Raw genomic sequence first — 18,070 nt, 5'->3', positions numbered from 1 at the left:
AAAAATCGCAAAAATATCGGAGAGAATCTGCTGCTCTGTGCGCATGCGTCCTTCAGTCCGTCACTCGGAGGTTCCCCTCAGGCAGCTCGGAGCTCTGGTGAAAAACTGTCCTCCTGCTGCTGTAAAGGGAAACTGAGCGCTGCTGCTCGGGAGGCTGAAGAAGAACATCCCCAGGAGAACAGAGGGACCCTCATCAGAGGGCGGGAACAAGGCGCTAACCGGGCTAGCCGTTAGCAGCAGCAGTCCGTTTAAAGTGCTGTTTTATCAGGTAGGTTTGTTCATCATGTCACTAAATCCCGGGTAACCTCTGCTATCTGAAGCGTTACTAAACCAGCCAACCTAAGCTGAACGGTACACCTGTAAGGTCACATTGAAAGAATAACACGTGAGCGCCGGAGGAGCTTTAAAAGAGGCGGACCACGAAGTGCGCTAAAAATGGAGGATTTATGAATGGAGTCTGGTATGTTAGCATTACTGCTAATTGTCGCCCTGTTTCCCCTCCCACAGAGTCCGAATCATGGCGGTCCAGGTGTCCGAGTCCGACCAGATCAAACAGGTAAGTGACCCCAAGAGTTTTCATGTCGACTCTGAGAAAAGAGGCTCAGAATTCAGAGGCACAAAGTCCGGTTACTGTGGCCTCCAGGGTCCATAGAAAGCCCGCACTGAACTATACAGCAAGGAGGCCTGTGAGGGACAAAACAGGAGAGAGCGACAGAACCGTAGGTAAAAATAAATAGATAAAAATAGAATCAATCAAAAAAAAAACTCAAATACCGTCAATGCCAGAACACTGTGGCAGCTTATTGGGACCAATACTGGAGTGAGAATGTGTGGAGATATAGATATAGATGTATATCTATGTGCAACAGAAAGTGCACATGTAAAACTGCAGTGTTAAGCGATGCGGTTGAAAAATTTGGGTGCGCCTAAGAAAAACATTTAGGCGCACCAGTGCAACCGTGGCAAAGAGTTAGTCTAGAGCTCTGCATATTATATATTTTAATTTGAAATAATAAGATTAGTATAAAGCAAGAAAATACAACCGAATCACAATTTAGATATGGAAAAAGTAAGAAAAACATTTTAGGTCAAAAGATAAAGTTTAAGAAGTTAACTTCGTACAAAATCAAGTGATACAGGAAATGGTTTAAAAAGTAAATAAACGTAAAAACAGCAGAGTCTGAGGAAAGCATGACAAACATTTGAGTATTTAAACAATTAAAAAAGACTGAAAAAAACAAAAGGAATTTATCTGAAAGTTTTTTTATTATGACATCATAATCCCAAAAGTCGCCCCGTCGGTTGACCTGGACGTTTTCAGCGGAAGAAACATTTGAATTCATACATTAATGAGAAAAGTTCTTTAAACTAAAAGTCACAGCTTTGATCCAGTGGCATCGCTCTGATCGTTTTAACCTGCAGCAGGAAGCCTCTGTCGCACACGCAGGTCTGAGTTAATACATTTGAGCTCCCACCTTGGCTCTTTAGAGCAGCTTCACAGTCTTGGAGCACTTTGAAGAAAACCAAAACTGTTGACTGCATCAGTAAAACTGAGCGTGCCTGAAGCAGCGAGAGGACGGAGGTTAAAACCTGTTTGAGGAAATTTCTTCCCAGACCTGAACCTCGGATCCTTCTCGGTCGTCTCTCAGATTGTTTTGCTGAGTTGCTGCTCTGCAGCCGTTTTCTGAGCTGTGTCTGTTTCCTGTGTTCAGTTTAAGGAGTTTCTGGGGACGTACAACAAGGTGACGGAGAACTGCTTCATGGACTGCGTCCGAGACTTCACCACAAGAGACGTGAAGCCCGAGGAGGTAAAAAAAAAAGATGATTGGATGACGGAAACATGTGAGTGAAGGAACATCTGGATAAAATCCTCACAGCTGTTTGTGTTTCAGTCGAGCTGCTCCGAGTCGTGCCTGCAGAAGTACCTGAAGATGACTCAGAGGATCTCCATGCGTTTCCAGGAGTATCACATCCAGCAGAACGAGGCTCTGGCGGCTAAAGCTGGCCTGCTGGGACAGCCGCGCTGACCCTGAACCTGGGCCAGGCCGGGCCGTGCTGGTCCAGCAGATCCTCCGGCGCTGTAAAAACAGACTCTGAAGCTGCGCGTGAGGACGTTTTGTTGTAGTTTCTGACCTGAAGCTCCGCCCCTTCAGATTCTATCTGCAGGGTTAGTCGGCTGTTCTGTGCATCATGGGAAATGTAGTTTCAGATTCTTTATTAACATGCAGAATATTCATTTAATGTGCACATTTGTCTTTTTATTGAACACAACGACCGACCGATGTGGTGGTGGTGATGATGAGCTGACTTCATTTTTCATGTGTGGAAATAAAAATAATCCGACATCAGGAATGTGTGGATGTTTTCATCCCTGTTAGGAAGTGCTTTACTGCATCCGGCCTCACTCTGGCTCTGCTGCAGATCACACAGTCCTGAGAAACGTTCATTTTCTTTTTGTTTACTGTATTTTTAACAACATGCAAAAAGTAACAAAGTTACTCAGTTACTTTTAAAGTGTTTTGCCTGCATTTAACATGAAATGTACTGTGTCTTGCATCATGATTCAGATCATTACCAAATACAATCAAACTCAGAATGATGAGGTCAGATTCTGAATGCAGGTCTTTTATTTTGAGTGTTTGGATTGTGATGTTCGCTCAGTGTGGAGCAAACTGCTTTAAAGACAAGTGCGGTTTCATCAGGATGGACGTGTTTCTATTCAGTTTGGTTTTTATTGAAAAGTAAAAACTAAAATCTTTGTCGTTTTACATTTTTGTGTGGACTTCCTCTGCTTTGTTATTTTAAAAGAAGTCTGTTCAAAGTTTTTCCTTCATTTTGTTCCCAAAGTGAAGGAGGAAGTCTTTCCTGACAATAGAACCATGAGGCAAATGGAGTTTAGTTTGGTCTTTATTGGCTTTTTTCTGTACAGCTCGGCATGAACGGTTTCACATTGCAACAGGAAGTCCAGCACGGCGGCTGACAATAAATAACAAGATGACTGACGGCTCGGTCACCAATTCAGTGACGACGATCAAACGGTAAGTGTGAAGCCGGCCCGAGCAGGCAGCCGGAGCACAGAGAGAAGAAGAGCAGCGCATCCTCGGCGCATCAGTCGTACTCGGCGTCTTTGTCCGACTTCTGTCCTGCGAACGGGCGTCTGTTCCTCTGAACCTGCAGCTGGAAACACACCAAACAGTCAGAACATCTCACACCTTCAGCGCCACAGCCGCCGTCTGTGAGGGCGGGGACACTGAGCGATCAGAGGCAAAACTTCTGCAAACGTGCAGAAGATGACATCATAAAAGTGATCTGGTTTAATCCAGATGATCGGAGGAGCACAGAGGTTTTCTGACTTGACCACTGCTGCTTCAAAGAGACCACAGCGACTCCATTACCCAGAAGCCCTTGCTTTGGTGACATTGGTCTTACCTTGGCGCCCTCGAGCACATGCGGGTCCTTCTGCAGAGCGTTGTTGAGTCCTTCCTCGGAGGAGAAGCCGATCCAGCAGAAGCCTCTGTGGAAGCCCGTTTCTTTATCCTGAGGACACACAGAGACGTCACTGACGTGCAGGCGCGCGCACGCACACACACAGACGCAGACACATACACACTCACTGCCACCACCTGCTGCTCACATCGTCATCTCAGGCAGTGCTGACACACTAAAAACATGCAGAGCTGAATTGAGGCATGTGTGTGGCTGTGAGGCTACAGGTGATCACTTCCTGTCGGGTCATGTGACTGTGTGACACTGAGTGATGTCAGTGATGATTACTTACAAACGGCAGCAGGCACTTCTTCACGGCTCCAAACTGCCCGAAGTACTCCTTCATCTCCTCTGAAACACACACAGGAACACGTCAGTCCGAACACCTGAGTGTCTGCACCTCACCTGTCCTGCTTCCTCTCACATCCCCTCACATCTGCCGTCATCTAGTGCTTCGAGTGGGTAGTGTCTCACACATCACAGCCTGTCCAGCCCCTCCCTCGACCCCACGGAGGATGCCATCACCCTTCACACAGCGCTGAGCTATCTGGAGAACAGGAAGAGCTCCATGAGGATGCTCAACACCAAACTGGACCACCTTCAGATTCCCTGATCCTGGGATCCAGAGAATAACCTGAAGCTGAACATCCTTAAAACCAAAGAACTTATAATGGACCTCAGGAGGCACAGACAGGTCCACTTCCCCCCTCATTATAAACAGAGAACGGGTAGAATCTGTTTCCACCTTCAGGTTTCTGGACACCTACATCTCCCCTGATCTCACCTCCGACCTACAACACCATCGCCGTGGTAAAGGAGGCCCAGCAGTGGCAGCACGTCCTTGGTGTCCTGAGGAAGAAGAACCTGGACCTGCTGCTGGCCTTCTACTGCTCCTCAGTTGAGAGCGTGCTCTCCTCATTCAGGTCACTCACACACAGACTGTTCACACCAAGTCTTTTCTACCTCGGAGCACTTTGCTCTCCACTGTGGGCCTTCCTGTTGTTTCTCTACATATTCCTCCTTATTTATTCCTGTTGTCTACTTTTTATATTTTATTCCTGCACAGCGGTGGAGCACCCACAGTTACAATAAACGCATATTCTATTCTATTCGTGCTTCAGAGTGTGGACGGAAGCTCAGGATCAGTCAGAGGATCACTCAACTGTGACTCAAGCAAAACTGCTCTGACGTCATCAGCGTGGCCTGTATTAAGGGCAGTCTTTTAACGTGAACTGCCTCAGGTAAAACACCGGTAAGCTGCAGACACGTGACTGACCTACCGGACACCTTAGTGCACGTTAAATTCTTCCCTTCTTCGCGTGCTAATCTACCTGACGATAATCGACACGCGTGATCGGCTGCACACGTCACATGTCGTCACTAAAATCAAACCTGACTGATTGATAATGAGCAGACTCACTGGTGGCCACAGTCCACGGCACTTTGGACACGAACACCTCGAACACTTTCTTGGACGCCGCCATGTTGCTCCCTCTGACCTGTGACGTAATTGTGCGTTCAGGGCCCTGGGTAGCGTCTGATTGGTGGGTGCAGGAGTTTAAATATGTGAATTCTTTCAAGCCTAACTTTGAACAAATTTATTTTTCAGAGTTGGTTGTTCTTCCGTTTTTCTCTCAAATCCTTTTAACCAATATTTCGACGTGTCTGCATTTTATTTGTAATCTATTTCTTATTCCTGATCAAGGCTCTGAATAAAATCATTTTTAAGAAAAAATGATTTCCGAGGTTCAGTAAATGCAGCTTCGATCACGTGATTGAGCACCGTGACCCGCGTGCACAGTGACATTGAAACATGTTACAGTTTGTCTCTCCCCGCTCGCGCTGTTAACTGTTTAAATATCTGTTTGTTTGTTTGTTTGTTTGTTTTGTTCTTTCATTTTTGTTAGTTTTTACTTCCGGAGCAGGGCGTGCAAGACAGTGACGTCATGGCTAAGATGGCAGCCTCCATGGTGGAGGGTGGAGAGGATTCGTTTCGGAAGATATTCAAGTTTTACAGGAGAAGGAACCCCCCGCCGGACCTTAGCGACGTCATCGACTTTTCCAGGTGTGCGCCCGGTGAACAGGTGAGAGCAAAGCGCGCTCCCGGCGTCTAGCAGCCATCTTTCTCCTTGTTCTTCTTCATGGGTCAGTTTGAAGTTTGACTTCTCTGACCAACAAAGTGAACAGTTCCACAGGTTACCTCCACCTGCCCTCATCTGTCCACTTTCATTTCTGATCAAACTCACCTGGATCGATTATTTCATCGATCATACCGATGACTGTGTGTCACAGAGGGAAGTTTGAAGGTGGACTGGTTCAGGTCTGCTGAAGAACAGGTGCAGACAGCACCTGAGCGAAAATGATTTTACAACCCTGACGTCTGCTAATGATGTGTGTGCAGTGTTGGGAAGGTTACTTTTAAAATGTATTCCATTACAGAATACAGAATACATGCCCCAAAATGTATTCTGTAACGTATTCCGTTACGTTACTCAATGACAGTAACGTATTCTGAATACTTTGGATTACTTAATATATTATCATGCTTTTTACAACAACGTGAATGTACTATTGCTGTGTGATTTATTACTATTACTGAAGGTCCGCGACTCCGAACTGTAGTAAAGGGACCTCTGACTAATACGGTGGGGTCCCTGTCGGCTCGTAGCCGAAAACTAGCTCTACTTTGTTGTGTGGGTCAACTTTTCTTGCGAGAGACAGAGAGAGGCGTTGAAAGACTGCTCCAACGGAACTTATTGTTTTCGGAGGAAAACACGAACACGGTGTACAGTCGAGTCTTAATAGCTTACTTACAACTGGGGTCGTCAGGCACTCTTCTTGGCTGAAGTGGTTATTATTATATTTACATGCTTCCAGCTCCTGTTTTTCCTCGATGACAACTCGTACCTTTCCACTCCCCTTTTTCTCCCTCCTCGCGCTCACAGACCCATAACGTGTATGGCAGTCCATTCTCCCTGCAGCACGGACTACACTGCCCATGATGCTACATTCTTTAGAGCTATGCTTGTAGCATTCTGCCTGTTAGCTTAGCACAACAACAACAACAACAACAACGAAAAGGCGCTCTCTCACCCAGGAAACACACAGTCGCAGAGAGAGAGCGTCGCCCTGTAACCATGGCAACCGTAACGCTGCCGCCTGGAACAACAGAACGTAGCTGTCAAACAAAACCCAAACAGTCCTGACCCGCGACAAAATGAAACAGGAAAGTACCGCAGTGTAATCCATTTATTTCAACAAAGTAACTGTACTCTGAATACCACCTTTTTAAACGGTAACTGTAACGGAATACAGTTACTCATATTTTGTATTTTAAATACGTAACATGTATTCCGTTACTCCCCAACACTGTGTGTGTGTGTGTAGATTGTTCCAGTTAACCTCGACACCGCCGCGGTGAGCGATGTGGAAGCCACTAGAGTCGGATTACAGCCCGTCAGAGAGTGGCGAGCCTTCGGCCTGCGAGGACACCCAGGTACACGCTCACGTCAGAGTTTAAATAAAGTTTGGATGCGTGCGGTCTGGTTCAATTCAGTCCGGCTGTAAAGAACCAAATAACAGCGACAGTTGCCTCGCGGCGCCTCGTACTGTGAGGTAAAGCGTAGGGAGAAGCCGGCTCTGAGGCAGGTTACTGAGAGTTGGTCTCATTTTTCCATGTTTCAGGAACTGAAGTGTTTTTAGTCTAGCTCAGTAGAATGGTCTCGACTGTAATGGACAGTTCTGATTGGCTGTCCACTGGGAACGTAATGTCAGCATCGTCTTCATCCAGCGAGGACTCGCTGGATGAAGACGATGCTCTGCATTCACTCTGCTGTGGCCTGCTGCTGAACACACGAGCTGCTTTATGTCTTTGTTACCTGCTTCATCTGAAGATGGCCCATGAACTGGACCGAGTTTAGTGCTCTGGGTACACGAGGATGATGATGATGATGATGATTCTGTACTCTTCCTCGTCCAGGGTTCATCTTCATCTCCGATCCGTTCCTGCGCGGCACGCAGCCGTTCTGGCTCCGACAGTGTCTGAAGATTTACCCTCAGAAACCAAACATCTGCAACCTGGACATGCACATGTCCCCCTTAGAGACTCAGGACATCTGGGGACAGAGTGTGCACAGCCTGAGGTGAGACTCACAGGTGTGTACAGGTACGTGCTGCACAGGTCACAGCAGGAGGAGCTCGACCTCCCGATGAAGGTAAACAGTCTACTACCAGCAGGGGTCACTGCGACACCACCACAGCCACCAGCTGCTCAGGTGTATCTGCGCCTGGTCATGTGTGCGTGTTTGGAGGTGGCGGTCTGAGCATGGCTAAAGACCATCAGAGCTCTGAGTTTACAGCTGATTTTCAAACCGTTTCGCTTCTTCCAAATCCTCAAATTATGCAAATGACCCCGTTTAAAATGCCGTTTTTTCTCCCCCAACATTCCTCTAACATTCCTCTGATCTTCCCCCAATGTTCCTCGAACGTTCCTCAGACATTTCTCCAATGTTCCTCAGATTTTTCCCAAATGTTCCTCTGACATTCACCTGATGTTCCGCTGATGTTGACAGGAGCGCAGATTGTTTCTTTAACCTGATGTTCGTATTGCCATCGTTGGTGTCAAGCAGCTGCTTTTTGTGACCTTCTGCTGTGAAAGCTGAGAGTGAAGTGAAAAAGTGAGGAAGGGTTAGTGTTTATGAGAGTGCAAACAAAACCTCGGAGCCTGTGTTTCCTATTTTATGCAAGAAAAAGCAACTCAAGTGTTTAATTACTGAAAATCCTCGGTGCTCGACTGCTGCAGTGTCTAATGAATTCAGTGCCACTAGGTGGCGCTGTTTTAAGGTCCGCTGTTGTTCAGCTGCTGTCGGATCTTTGAACAAACTGTGTGCCCTCGTCTTCCTCTTAAACCTATTTCAGAATCAGCATACTTTACTGATCCCTAACGAAATTATGTGGGTTACAGTTGCTCCAGTACAGTAACAGACCAGACTATTTAACAATGCAATGTGTTCCAGATCTACAGATTTAAGAAATAACACAATATGTAAAACTTTGATCCGCAGATCTTCTCCGGCTGGAAAACGAGAAGCGCGGACTCTCCTGGAGCGGCTGCGCTGGGTCACACTGGGCTATCATTACAACTGGGACACAAAGGTGAGCATCTGCTTCACCTCTTCGCTGCTGCTCCTCCAGCAGCACAGGCGGGGACGGTTTTAGAGCAAACGTTTGCCACGGTCTGTTGTGGCGCCCTTTCTCTTCATCTCACTCCTCCCCTCCTGTTTGCAGACGTACTCTCCCAGCAGTCACACTCCTTTCCCACGTGACCTCCACCTCCTCTCCGCTCACGTGACAGCTGCCTGCGGCTTCCCTGGCTTTATCTCGGAAGCGGGAATCCTCAACTATTACCGATCAGACTCTTCTCTGGGAATCCACGTGGACGAGTCGGAGCTGGACCACACTCGACCGCTGCTGTCGTTTAGGTGGGACGCTTGTTTTTTCACCGTCGTTATGTGAAGGACATGTTTGAATTCCCTGTTTTTCCGTGTTGTCTTTACAGTTTTGGTCAGTCAGCCATCTTTCTCCTGGGCGGCCCCCACAGACAGGACCCCCCCACAGCCATGCTCATGAACAGTGGGGACGTGATGGTGATGTCAGGGCCCAGCCGCCTTCTGTACCACGCAGTCCCACGAATCCTCCCCGCACCTCCGGGGCGTCTGGCATTAGAGACGGGGGGAAGCATCCAGACCCCCCCACCACAGGAAGGCTCCGTGGTGGAGCCGGTGTCCAAGGAGGAATGGGCTGTCTGCTCCAGGTACATCCAGAGCTCCAGAGTGAATGTGACTGTCAGACAGGTGCTGGCACCTGGACAGAAATTTCCAGAAACTCCCCGTTCTCACCAAACCACGGACACTGGACAGACGGACGGATACGATGATGGAGAGAGCGGAAAGAGGAAGAGGAGCAGCAGTGACTCTCCTTATGCTGCAGAGACTCACTGAGGGCACTTACAGCACGGGCCTCCATGAAGGACGGCTTCTGCTTGGTTACTGGGTTTATTTGTTAAAGGATTTATGTGGGTCAGTGTGTAGATGCTGCCAGAGACGGGACGAGACCCGATCTAAAGATGAACTCTTAGGAGTCGGTGCTAATCTGGATCTGTTAATCTGTTAAAATGATTGTTTAACGATTGTGTGAATACAGTCCATGATTCAGTGAGCAGTAGTCATGAAGAAAGAAGATATAATCCAGTACCCAGATCGAGCTCTATGTATGTATGCAATGTTCTCTCTAAGCTGCGCACGTGCGCACTGCTGGCACGTCTCTGCGCACAGAACATCTGCGTTGCGCACAAAAAAATCTAACCTGAATTGAAATTAAAACTTTAACAATTCTGTTTTGCAGTGTGAGTCAGTGACTGGCTGCTCCCGTATGGGATCAGAACGATGCCACCGTATCCCATAGTCCAGCCAATGATGCGATTCACATTCGTATATACGCAGCTAACCAATGTGGTTGACAGGCTATGACACGTTAATGACAACGTGTACAACCATTGGAGACGTGAGCAGGACAGACGGAACAACTGACGGGAAAAGTGTGGACTTTATACCAGTTTTTAAATTGTGTTGATCATTGTTTATATTTACTGCAGGAAGAAACGGTAAAAACATTGTTTTATAAGGGAACGCTCGAAAGCCTGTGAGCAAAAACAAAACCAAAAACACCCTCACTGTGAGAGATTTGCACCATAGTTAGTGTGTAGTGTAGTCAATAGTTTTGTTGTGTGTGTCAGAACAATGATGCAGAACAGCTGATTGTGCTGTAAATAGTTGGAAACACCTTTAAAAAGAAAAAAATAAAAAAAAATATATATATATATATATATATATATATATATATATATACACACACACACACACACACACACACATTGGGTGAATGTGCAGTAGTAGCAGCAAGCAGGTGAATTCTGTACATTAATATGAATAGACATCTGACTATTTTACAGGATAGACAATATAAACATATTTAAAATTAAAGGAATTGAAATGTACATTGTGCCTTGATTTAGTGTCTGGAAGAGAGTCCTGTCTCAGTCAATTATAGATGATGTGAGAGGGCGGGTGTGTGTGTTTAGGGCACGGGTGGCTTGGGGATAGAAGCTCCTCTTGAGTCTCTCTGTCCTTGCCCGGAAGATGCGGAACCTTCTACCAGATTGCAGAAGTTGGAACAGTTTGTGGGACGGGTCCTTCAGTATCTGCGCTGCTCTAGTCCGGCATCTCCTGGTGTAGGTGTCCTGAAGCGGGGGGAGAGCAATCCTGCAGCAGCGTTCTGCTGTACGGATCACTCTCTGGAGAGCTTTTTGGTCCTTCACACAGCTGTTCCCAAACCACGATGTCATGTCATCATCAAGGACTCCAGTCACCCCAGCCATAAACTGTTCAGACTGCTTCCATCAGGAAGGAGGTTCTGCAGCATCCGGTCCTGAACCAGCAGACTGAGAGACAGCTTTTTCCACCAGGCCATCAGACTGCTGAACACGTCATAGACACCTCACCTTCACTACTGGAACTTTAACATTATGCACTCCATACTGTACAGTAATGCCACTGTTTTGCACATGTCTCAACTCTGTATATTTTTATATATTTTATTTATTGTTTACTCTATTTAATTTGTAAAATATGTATATACACACACACACACACACACACACGTAGAAAAATATTTAGTATACACATCCAGAAATGCATATACTATTATATATTGTACATATATTTATTAGTTTCAGATGTAGCCATTCTTGTATTTTGCTTGTTTACATTATTGTATTTTGCACAACTCTGTTGCTTGTGAAGCTCGCACACAAGAATTTCACTCACATGTACTGTACCAATGTACCTGCACATGTGATGTGACAATAAAAGGGATTTGATTTGATTTGATGTTCTGTGTGAGGATGCTCTCCACAGCACCTGTATAGAAAATCCTGAGGATCTTTGGAGAGACCCTGAACTTCCTCAGTTGTCGTAGGTGATACAGGCGCTGCCTAGGCTTTTTGGTCTGGACCTGAATGTGGGCAGCCCATGTCAGGTCTGAGGAGATGTGAACACCAAGATACTTGAAGGACTGCACACTCTCCACTGGAGCTCCATTGATGATAATGGGCTTGTAGTCTCTGTGCTGACCCCTTTTGAAGTCCACCACCGTTGTTGGAGATGGCACCCAACACCACTGTGTCGTCAGCAAACTTCATAATGGTGTTGGCGCCATGGGTGGCCACACAGTCTGAAGTGTAGTGGGAGTAGAGCAGTGGCGAGAGGACACATCCCTGAGGTGCTCCTGTGTTGATGGTGATGCTGTTGGAGAAGCACCTGCCCACCCTCACCACCTGAGTTCTGCCAGTGAGGAAGTCCAACACCCATGCACACAGACGGCTGTTAAGTCCCAGATCCCTGAGCTTTGTGAACAGTCTGCAGGGCACTATTGTGTTAAACGCTGAACTGTAATCAACAAACAGCATTCGCACATAGTTACCCTGTTTCTTGTCCACATGGCTGAGAGTGGTGTGTAGGACGTGGGCGATGGCATCCTCTGTGGATCTGTTGGATCTGTAGGCAAACTGCAGCGGATCTGTGGTGTCTGGGATGGAGGAGGAGATGATGTTCTTCAGCAGCCTCTCAAACACCTTCATTACTACCGAGGTCAGTGCAACTGGCCGGTAATCGTTCAGGGATGAGGGTTTGCTGTTCATGGGCACAGGGATGATGGTGGATCTTTTGAAGCATATGGGGACCACAGACTTCGCCAGGGACTCGTTGAAGATGTAAGTGAACACACCTGCTAGCTGGTCAGCACAGCAGCGCAGCAGACGGCCGGTGATGCCGTCTGGCCCCGCCGCTTTCCTTGTGTTCACTCTCCTCAGTGCCGCTCGGACATCATGCTCCGCGATGCTGGTCACCGGTCTCTCGCTGATGACGTCACTGTCCTCGGTAGTCAGGTGGTAGATAGCATTAGCCGATGCAGAATTTGAATCCCATCTTGTGTTAATGTTGCCAAGAACTCCTAATACCTGACAACTTCCCTCAATAAGTATGACGGATAGACATCGTAAATTGAAAACGCCAGAAATTAACATTGAAACAAATGACAAAGTCTCCTGAGAGACCAGCAAAAATTGCCATAGCTGACTGTGTTTCAAGTCATCAAGGCGGGAATTGGTTAAAGTTTTCAACCAGCAATAATCACGTCTCAGTAGAACTTCATAGACTATGAAATTGCCTCTGCACAAGAATAACCAGTGAGTTTCAGCTTTTCAGCTGGGTATGAATCAACACTCACATCACTGATGGTGCACTTTCAAATGTTGGGTGATGCAGGAACTAACTGGGTTTGAATTGGGGGATTACTCACGTGATTGGTTGATCATTTGGAAATCCCGCCCATTTATTGGTTCAGTTAATTGTATACGTTGACCAAGAGCAAAGGGTCAATACTTTGCTTCACTCGAAGAAGGACTTTAATCCCATCTTGTGTTAATTTTGTCAAGATCTCCTAATACCTGACAACTTCCCTCAATAAGTATGACGGATAGACATCGTAAATTGAAAACGCCAGAAATTAACATTGAAACAAATGACAAAGTCTCCTGAGAGACCAGCAAAAATTGCCATAGCTGACTGTTTCAAGTCATCAAGGCGGGAATTGGTTAAAGTTTTCAACCAGCAATAATCACGTCTCAGTAGAACTTCATAGACTATGAAATTGCCTCTGCACAAGAATAACCAGTGAGTTTCAGCTTTTCAGGTGGGTATGAATCAACACTCGCATCACAGTGCTGTCAAATGTTGGGTGATGCAAGAACTGATTGGGTTTGATAATGCCAGACACCTTCCCTCAACAAAAGCAACGGATAGAAATAGGAAATTGAAGACGCCAGAAATTAACATTGAAACAAATTACAAAGTCTCCTGAGAGACCAGCAAAAATTGCCATAGCTGACTGTGTTTCAAGTCATCAAGGCGGGAATTGGTTAAAGTTTTCAACCAGCAATAATCACGTCTCAGTAGAACTTCATAGACTATGAAATTGCCTCTGCACAAGAATGACCATTGAGTTTCAGCTTTTCAGGTGGGTATGAATCAACACTCGCATCACAGTGCTGTCAAATGTTGGGTGATGCAAGAACTGATTGGGTTTGATAATACCAGACACCTTCCCTCAACAAAAGCAACGGATAGAAATAGGAAATTGAAAACGCCAGAAATTAACATTGAAACAAATTACAAAGTCTCCTGAGAGACCAGCAAAAATTGCCATAGCTGACTGTGTTTCAAGTCATCAAGGCGAGTCATCAAGACGCATCACAGTGCTGTCAAATGTTAAATGATGCAAGAACTGATTGGGTTTGATAATACCAGACACCTTCCCCTCAACAAAAGCAACGGATAGAAATAGGAAATTGAAGACGCCAGAAATTAACATTGAAACAAATTACAAAGTCTCCTGAGAGACCAGCAAAAATTGCCATAGCTGACTGTTTCAAGTCATCAAGGCGGGAATTGGTTAAAGTTTTCAACCAGCAATAATCACGTCTCAGTAGAACTTCATAGACTATGAAATTGCCTCTGCATAAGAATAACCAGTGAGTTTCAGCTTTTCAGGTGGGTATGAATCAACACTCACATCACTGATGGTGCACTTTCAAATGTTGGGTGATGCAGGAACTAACTGGGTTTGAATTGGGGGATTACTCACGTGATTGGTTGATCATTTGGAAATCCCGCCCATTTATTGGTTCAGTTAATTGTATGCATTGACCAAGAGCAAAGGGTCAATACTTTGCTTCACTCGAAGAAGGACTTTAATCCCATCTTGTGTTAATTTTGTCAAGATCTCCTAATACCTGACAACTTCCCTCAATAAGGATGACGGATAGACATCGTAAATTGAAAACGCCAGAAATTAACATTGAAACAAATGACAAAGTCTCCTGAGAGACCAGCAAAAACCTCCATAGCTGACTGTGTTTCAAGTCATCAAGGCGGGAATTGGTTAAAGTTTTCAACCAGCAATAATCACGTCTCAGTAGAACTTCATAGACTATGAAATTGCCTCTGCACAAGAATGACCATTGAGTTTCAGCTTTTCAGGTGGGTATGAATCAACACTCGCATCACAGTGCTGTCAAATGTTGGGTGATGCAAGAACTGATTGGGTTTGATAATACCAGACACCTTCCCTCAACAAAAGCAACGGATAGAAATAGTAAATTGAAAACGCCAGAAATTAACATTGAAACAAATTACAAAGTCTCCTGAGAGACCAGCAAAAATTGCCATAGCTGACTGTGTTTCAAGTCATCAAGGCGAGTCATCAAGACGCATCACAGTGCTGTCAAATGTTAAATGATGCAAGAACTGATTGGGTTTGATAATACCAGACACCTTCCCCTCAACAAAAGCAACGGATAGAAATAGGAAATTGAAGACGCCAGAAATTAACATTGAAACAAATTACAAAGTCTCCTGAGAGACCAGCAAAAATTGCCATAGCTGACTGTTTCAAGTCATCAAGGCGGGAATTGGTTAAAGTTTTCAACCAGCAATAATCACGTCTCAGTAGAACTTCATAGACTATGAAATTGCCTCTGCACAAGAATAACCAGTGAGTTTCAGCTTTTCAGGTGGGTATGAATCAACACTCACATCACTGATGGTGCACTTTCAAAAGTTGGGTGATGCAGGAACTAACTGGGTTTGAATTGGGGGATTACTCACGTGATTGGTTGATCATTTGGAAATCCTGCCCATTTATTGGTTCAGTTAATTGTATGCATTGACCAAGAGCAAAGGGTCAATACTTTGCTTCACTCGAAGAAGGACTTTAATCCCATCTTGTGTTAATTTTGTCAAGATCTCCTAATACCTGACAACTTCCCTCAATAAGGATGACGGATAGACATCGTAAATTGAAAACGCCAGAAATTAACATTGAAACAAATGACAAAGTCTCCTGAGAGACCAGCAAAAATTGCCATAGCTGACTGTGTTTCAAGTCATCAAGGCGGGAATTGGTTAAAGTTTTCAACCAGCAATAATCACGTCTCAGTAGAACTTCATAGACTATGAAATTGCCTCTGCACAAGAATGACCATTGAGTTTCAGCTTTTCAGGTGGGTATGAATCAACACTCGCATCACAGTGCTGTCAAATGTTGGGTGATGCAAGAACTGATTGGGTTTGATAATACCAGACACCTTCCCCTCAACAAAAGCAACGGACAGAAATAGGAAATTGAAGACGCCAGAAATTAACATTGAAACAAATTACAAAGTCTCCTGAGAGACCAGCAAAAATTGCCATAGCTGACTGTTTCAAGTCATCAAGGCGGGAATTGGTTAAAGTTTTCAACCAGCAATAATCACGTCTCAGTAGAACTTCATAGACTATGAAATTGCCTCTGCACAAGAATAACCAGTGAGTTTCAGCTTTTCAGGTGGGTATGAATCAACACTCACATCACTGATGGTGCACTTTCAAAAGTTGGGTGATGCAGGAACTAACTGGGTTTGAATTGGGGGATTACTCACGTGATTGGTTGATCATTTGGAAATCCCGCCCATTTATTGGTTCAGTTAATTGTATGCATTGACCAAGAGCAAAGGGTCAATACTTTGCTTCACTCGAAGAAGGACTTTAATCCCATCTTGTGTTAATTTTGTCAAGATCTCCTAATACCTGACAACTTCCCTCAATAAGGATGACGGATAGACATCGTAAATTGAAAACGCCAGAAATTAACATTGAAACAAATGACAAAGTCTCCTGAGAGACCAGCAAAAATTGCCATAGCTGACTGTGTTTCAAGTCATCAAGGCGGGAATTGGTTAAAGTTTTCAACCAGCAATAATCACGTCTCAGTAGAACTTCATAGACTATGAAATTGCCTCTGCACAAGAATGACCATTGAGTTTCAGCTTTTCAGGTGGGTATGAATCAACACTCGCATCACAGTGCTGTCAAATGTTGGGTGATGCAAGAACTGATTGGGTTTGATAATACCAGACACCTTCCCCTCAACAAAAGCAACGGATAGAAATAGGAAATTGAAAACGCCAGAAATTAACATTGAAACAAATTACAAAGTCTCCTGAGAGACCAGCAAAAATTGCCATAGCTGACTGTGTTTCAAGTCATCAAGGCGGGAATTGGTTAAAGTTTTCAACCAGCAATAATCACGTCTCAGTAGAACTTCATAGACTATGAAATTGCCTCTGCACAAGAATAACCAGTGAGGTTCAGCTTTTCAGGTGGGTATGAATCAACACTCACATCACTGATGGTGCACTTTCAAATGTTGGGTGATGCAGGAACTAACTGGGTTTGAATTGGGGGATTACTCACGTGATTGGTTGATCATTTGGAAATCCTGCCCATTTATTGGTTCAGTTAATTGTATGCATTGACCAAGAGCAAAGGGTCAATACTTTGCTTCACTCGAAGAAGGACTTTAATCCCATCTTGTGTTAATTTTGTCAAGATCTCCTAATACCTGACAACTTCCCTCAATAAGTATGACGGATAGACATCGTAAATTGAAAACGCCAGAAATTAACATTGAAACAAATGACAAAGTCTCCTGAGAGACCAGCAAAAATTGCCATAGCTGACTGTGTTTCAAGTCATCAAGGCGGGAATTGGTTAAAGTTTTCAACCAGCAATAATCACGTCTCAGTAGAACTTCATAGACTATGAAATTGCCTCTGCACAAGAATGACCATTGAGTTTCAGCTTTTCAGGTGGGTATGAATCAACACTCGCATCACAGTGCTGTCAAATGTTGGGTGATGCAAGAACTGATTGGGTTTGATAATACCAGACACCTTCCCCTCAACAAAAGCAACGGATAGAAATAGGAAATTGAAAACGCCAGAAATTAACATTGAAACAAATTACAAAGTCTCCTGAGAGACCAGCAAAAATTGCCATAGCTGACTGTGTTTCAAGTCATCAAGGCGGGAATTGGTTAAAGTTTTCAACCAGCAATAATCACGTCTCAGTAGAACTTCATAGACTATGAAATTGCCTCTGCACAAGAATAACCAGTGAGGTTCAGCTTTTCAGGTGGGTATGAATCAACACTCACATCACTGATGGTGCACTTTCAAATGTTGGGTGATGCAGGAACTAACTGGGTTTGAATTGGGGGATTACTCACGTGATTGGTTGATCATTTGGAAATCCTGCCCATTTATTGGTTCAGTTAATTGTATGCATTGACCAAGAGCAAAGGGTCAATACTTTGCTTCACTCGAAGAAGGACTTTAATCCCATCTTGTGTTAATTTTGTCAAGATCTCCTAATACCTGACAACTTCCCTCAATAAGTATGACGGATAGACATCGTAAATTGAAAACGCCAGAAATTAACATTGAAACAAATGACAAAGTCTCCTGAGAGACCAGCAAAAATTGCCATAGCTGACTGTGTTTCAAGTCATCAAGGCGGGAATTGGTTAAAGTTTTCAACCAGCAATAATCACGTCTCAGTAGAACTTCATAGACTATGAAATTGCCTCTGCA

The 18,070-nt window shown here is 44.8% G+C and overlaps 3 protein-coding genes across 3 annotated transcripts; 2 read left to right on the top strand and 1 right to left on the bottom strand.

Moving 5' to 3' along the window:
- The first annotated feature begins 46 nt into the window (after nt 1-46).
- Nucleotides 47-2,348, top strand: LOC308389934 (mitochondrial import inner membrane translocase subunit Tim9). Its single transcript, XM_080871541.1, has 4 exons — nt 47-268; nt 508-556; nt 1,713-1,808; nt 1,893-2,348. The coding sequence occupies exons 2-4, from the start codon at nt 518-520 to the stop codon at nt 2,025-2,027; spliced, it is 270 nt and encodes an 89-aa protein (XP_080727667.1). The 5' UTR covers nt 47-268; nt 508-517; the 3' UTR covers nt 2,028-2,348.
- A 541-nt stretch (nt 2,349-2,889) lies between these two features.
- slirp (SRA stem-loop interacting RNA binding protein) lies at nt 2,890-5,009 on the bottom strand. Its single transcript, XM_080871539.1, has 4 exons — nt 4,907-5,009; nt 3,779-3,837; nt 3,430-3,537; nt 2,890-3,177 (listed from the first exon to the last, which is right to left on the bottom strand). The coding sequence occupies exons 1-4, from the start codon at nt 4,968-4,970 to the stop codon at nt 3,109-3,111; spliced, it is 300 nt and encodes a 99-aa protein (XP_080727665.1). The 5' UTR covers nt 4,971-5,009; the 3' UTR covers nt 2,890-3,108.
- A 242-nt stretch (nt 5,010-5,251) lies between these two features.
- On the top strand, nt 5,252-11,400 carry alkbh1 (alkB homolog 1, histone H2A dioxygenase). Its single transcript, XM_080871536.1, has 6 exons — nt 5,252-5,570; nt 6,874-6,982; nt 7,466-7,628; nt 8,550-8,640; nt 8,773-8,966; nt 9,044-11,400. The coding sequence occupies exons 1-6, from the start codon at nt 5,433-5,435 to the stop codon at nt 9,483-9,485; spliced, it is 1,137 nt and encodes a 378-aa protein (XP_080727662.1). The 5' UTR covers nt 5,252-5,432; the 3' UTR covers nt 9,486-11,400.
- Nucleotides 11,401-18,070: the final 6,670 nt, after the last annotated feature.

Source organism: Rhamphochromis sp. 'chilingali', assembly GCF_963969265.1.
Source record: "Rhamphochromis sp. 'chilingali' genome assembly, chromosome: 21".
NCBI lineage: Eukaryota > Metazoa > Chordata > Actinopteri > Cichliformes > Cichlidae > Rhamphochromis > Rhamphochromis sp. 'chilingali'.
The sequence above is the reverse complement of the archived record's forward strand: the minus strand, read 5'-3'. Positions and strand labels throughout refer to the sequence as shown.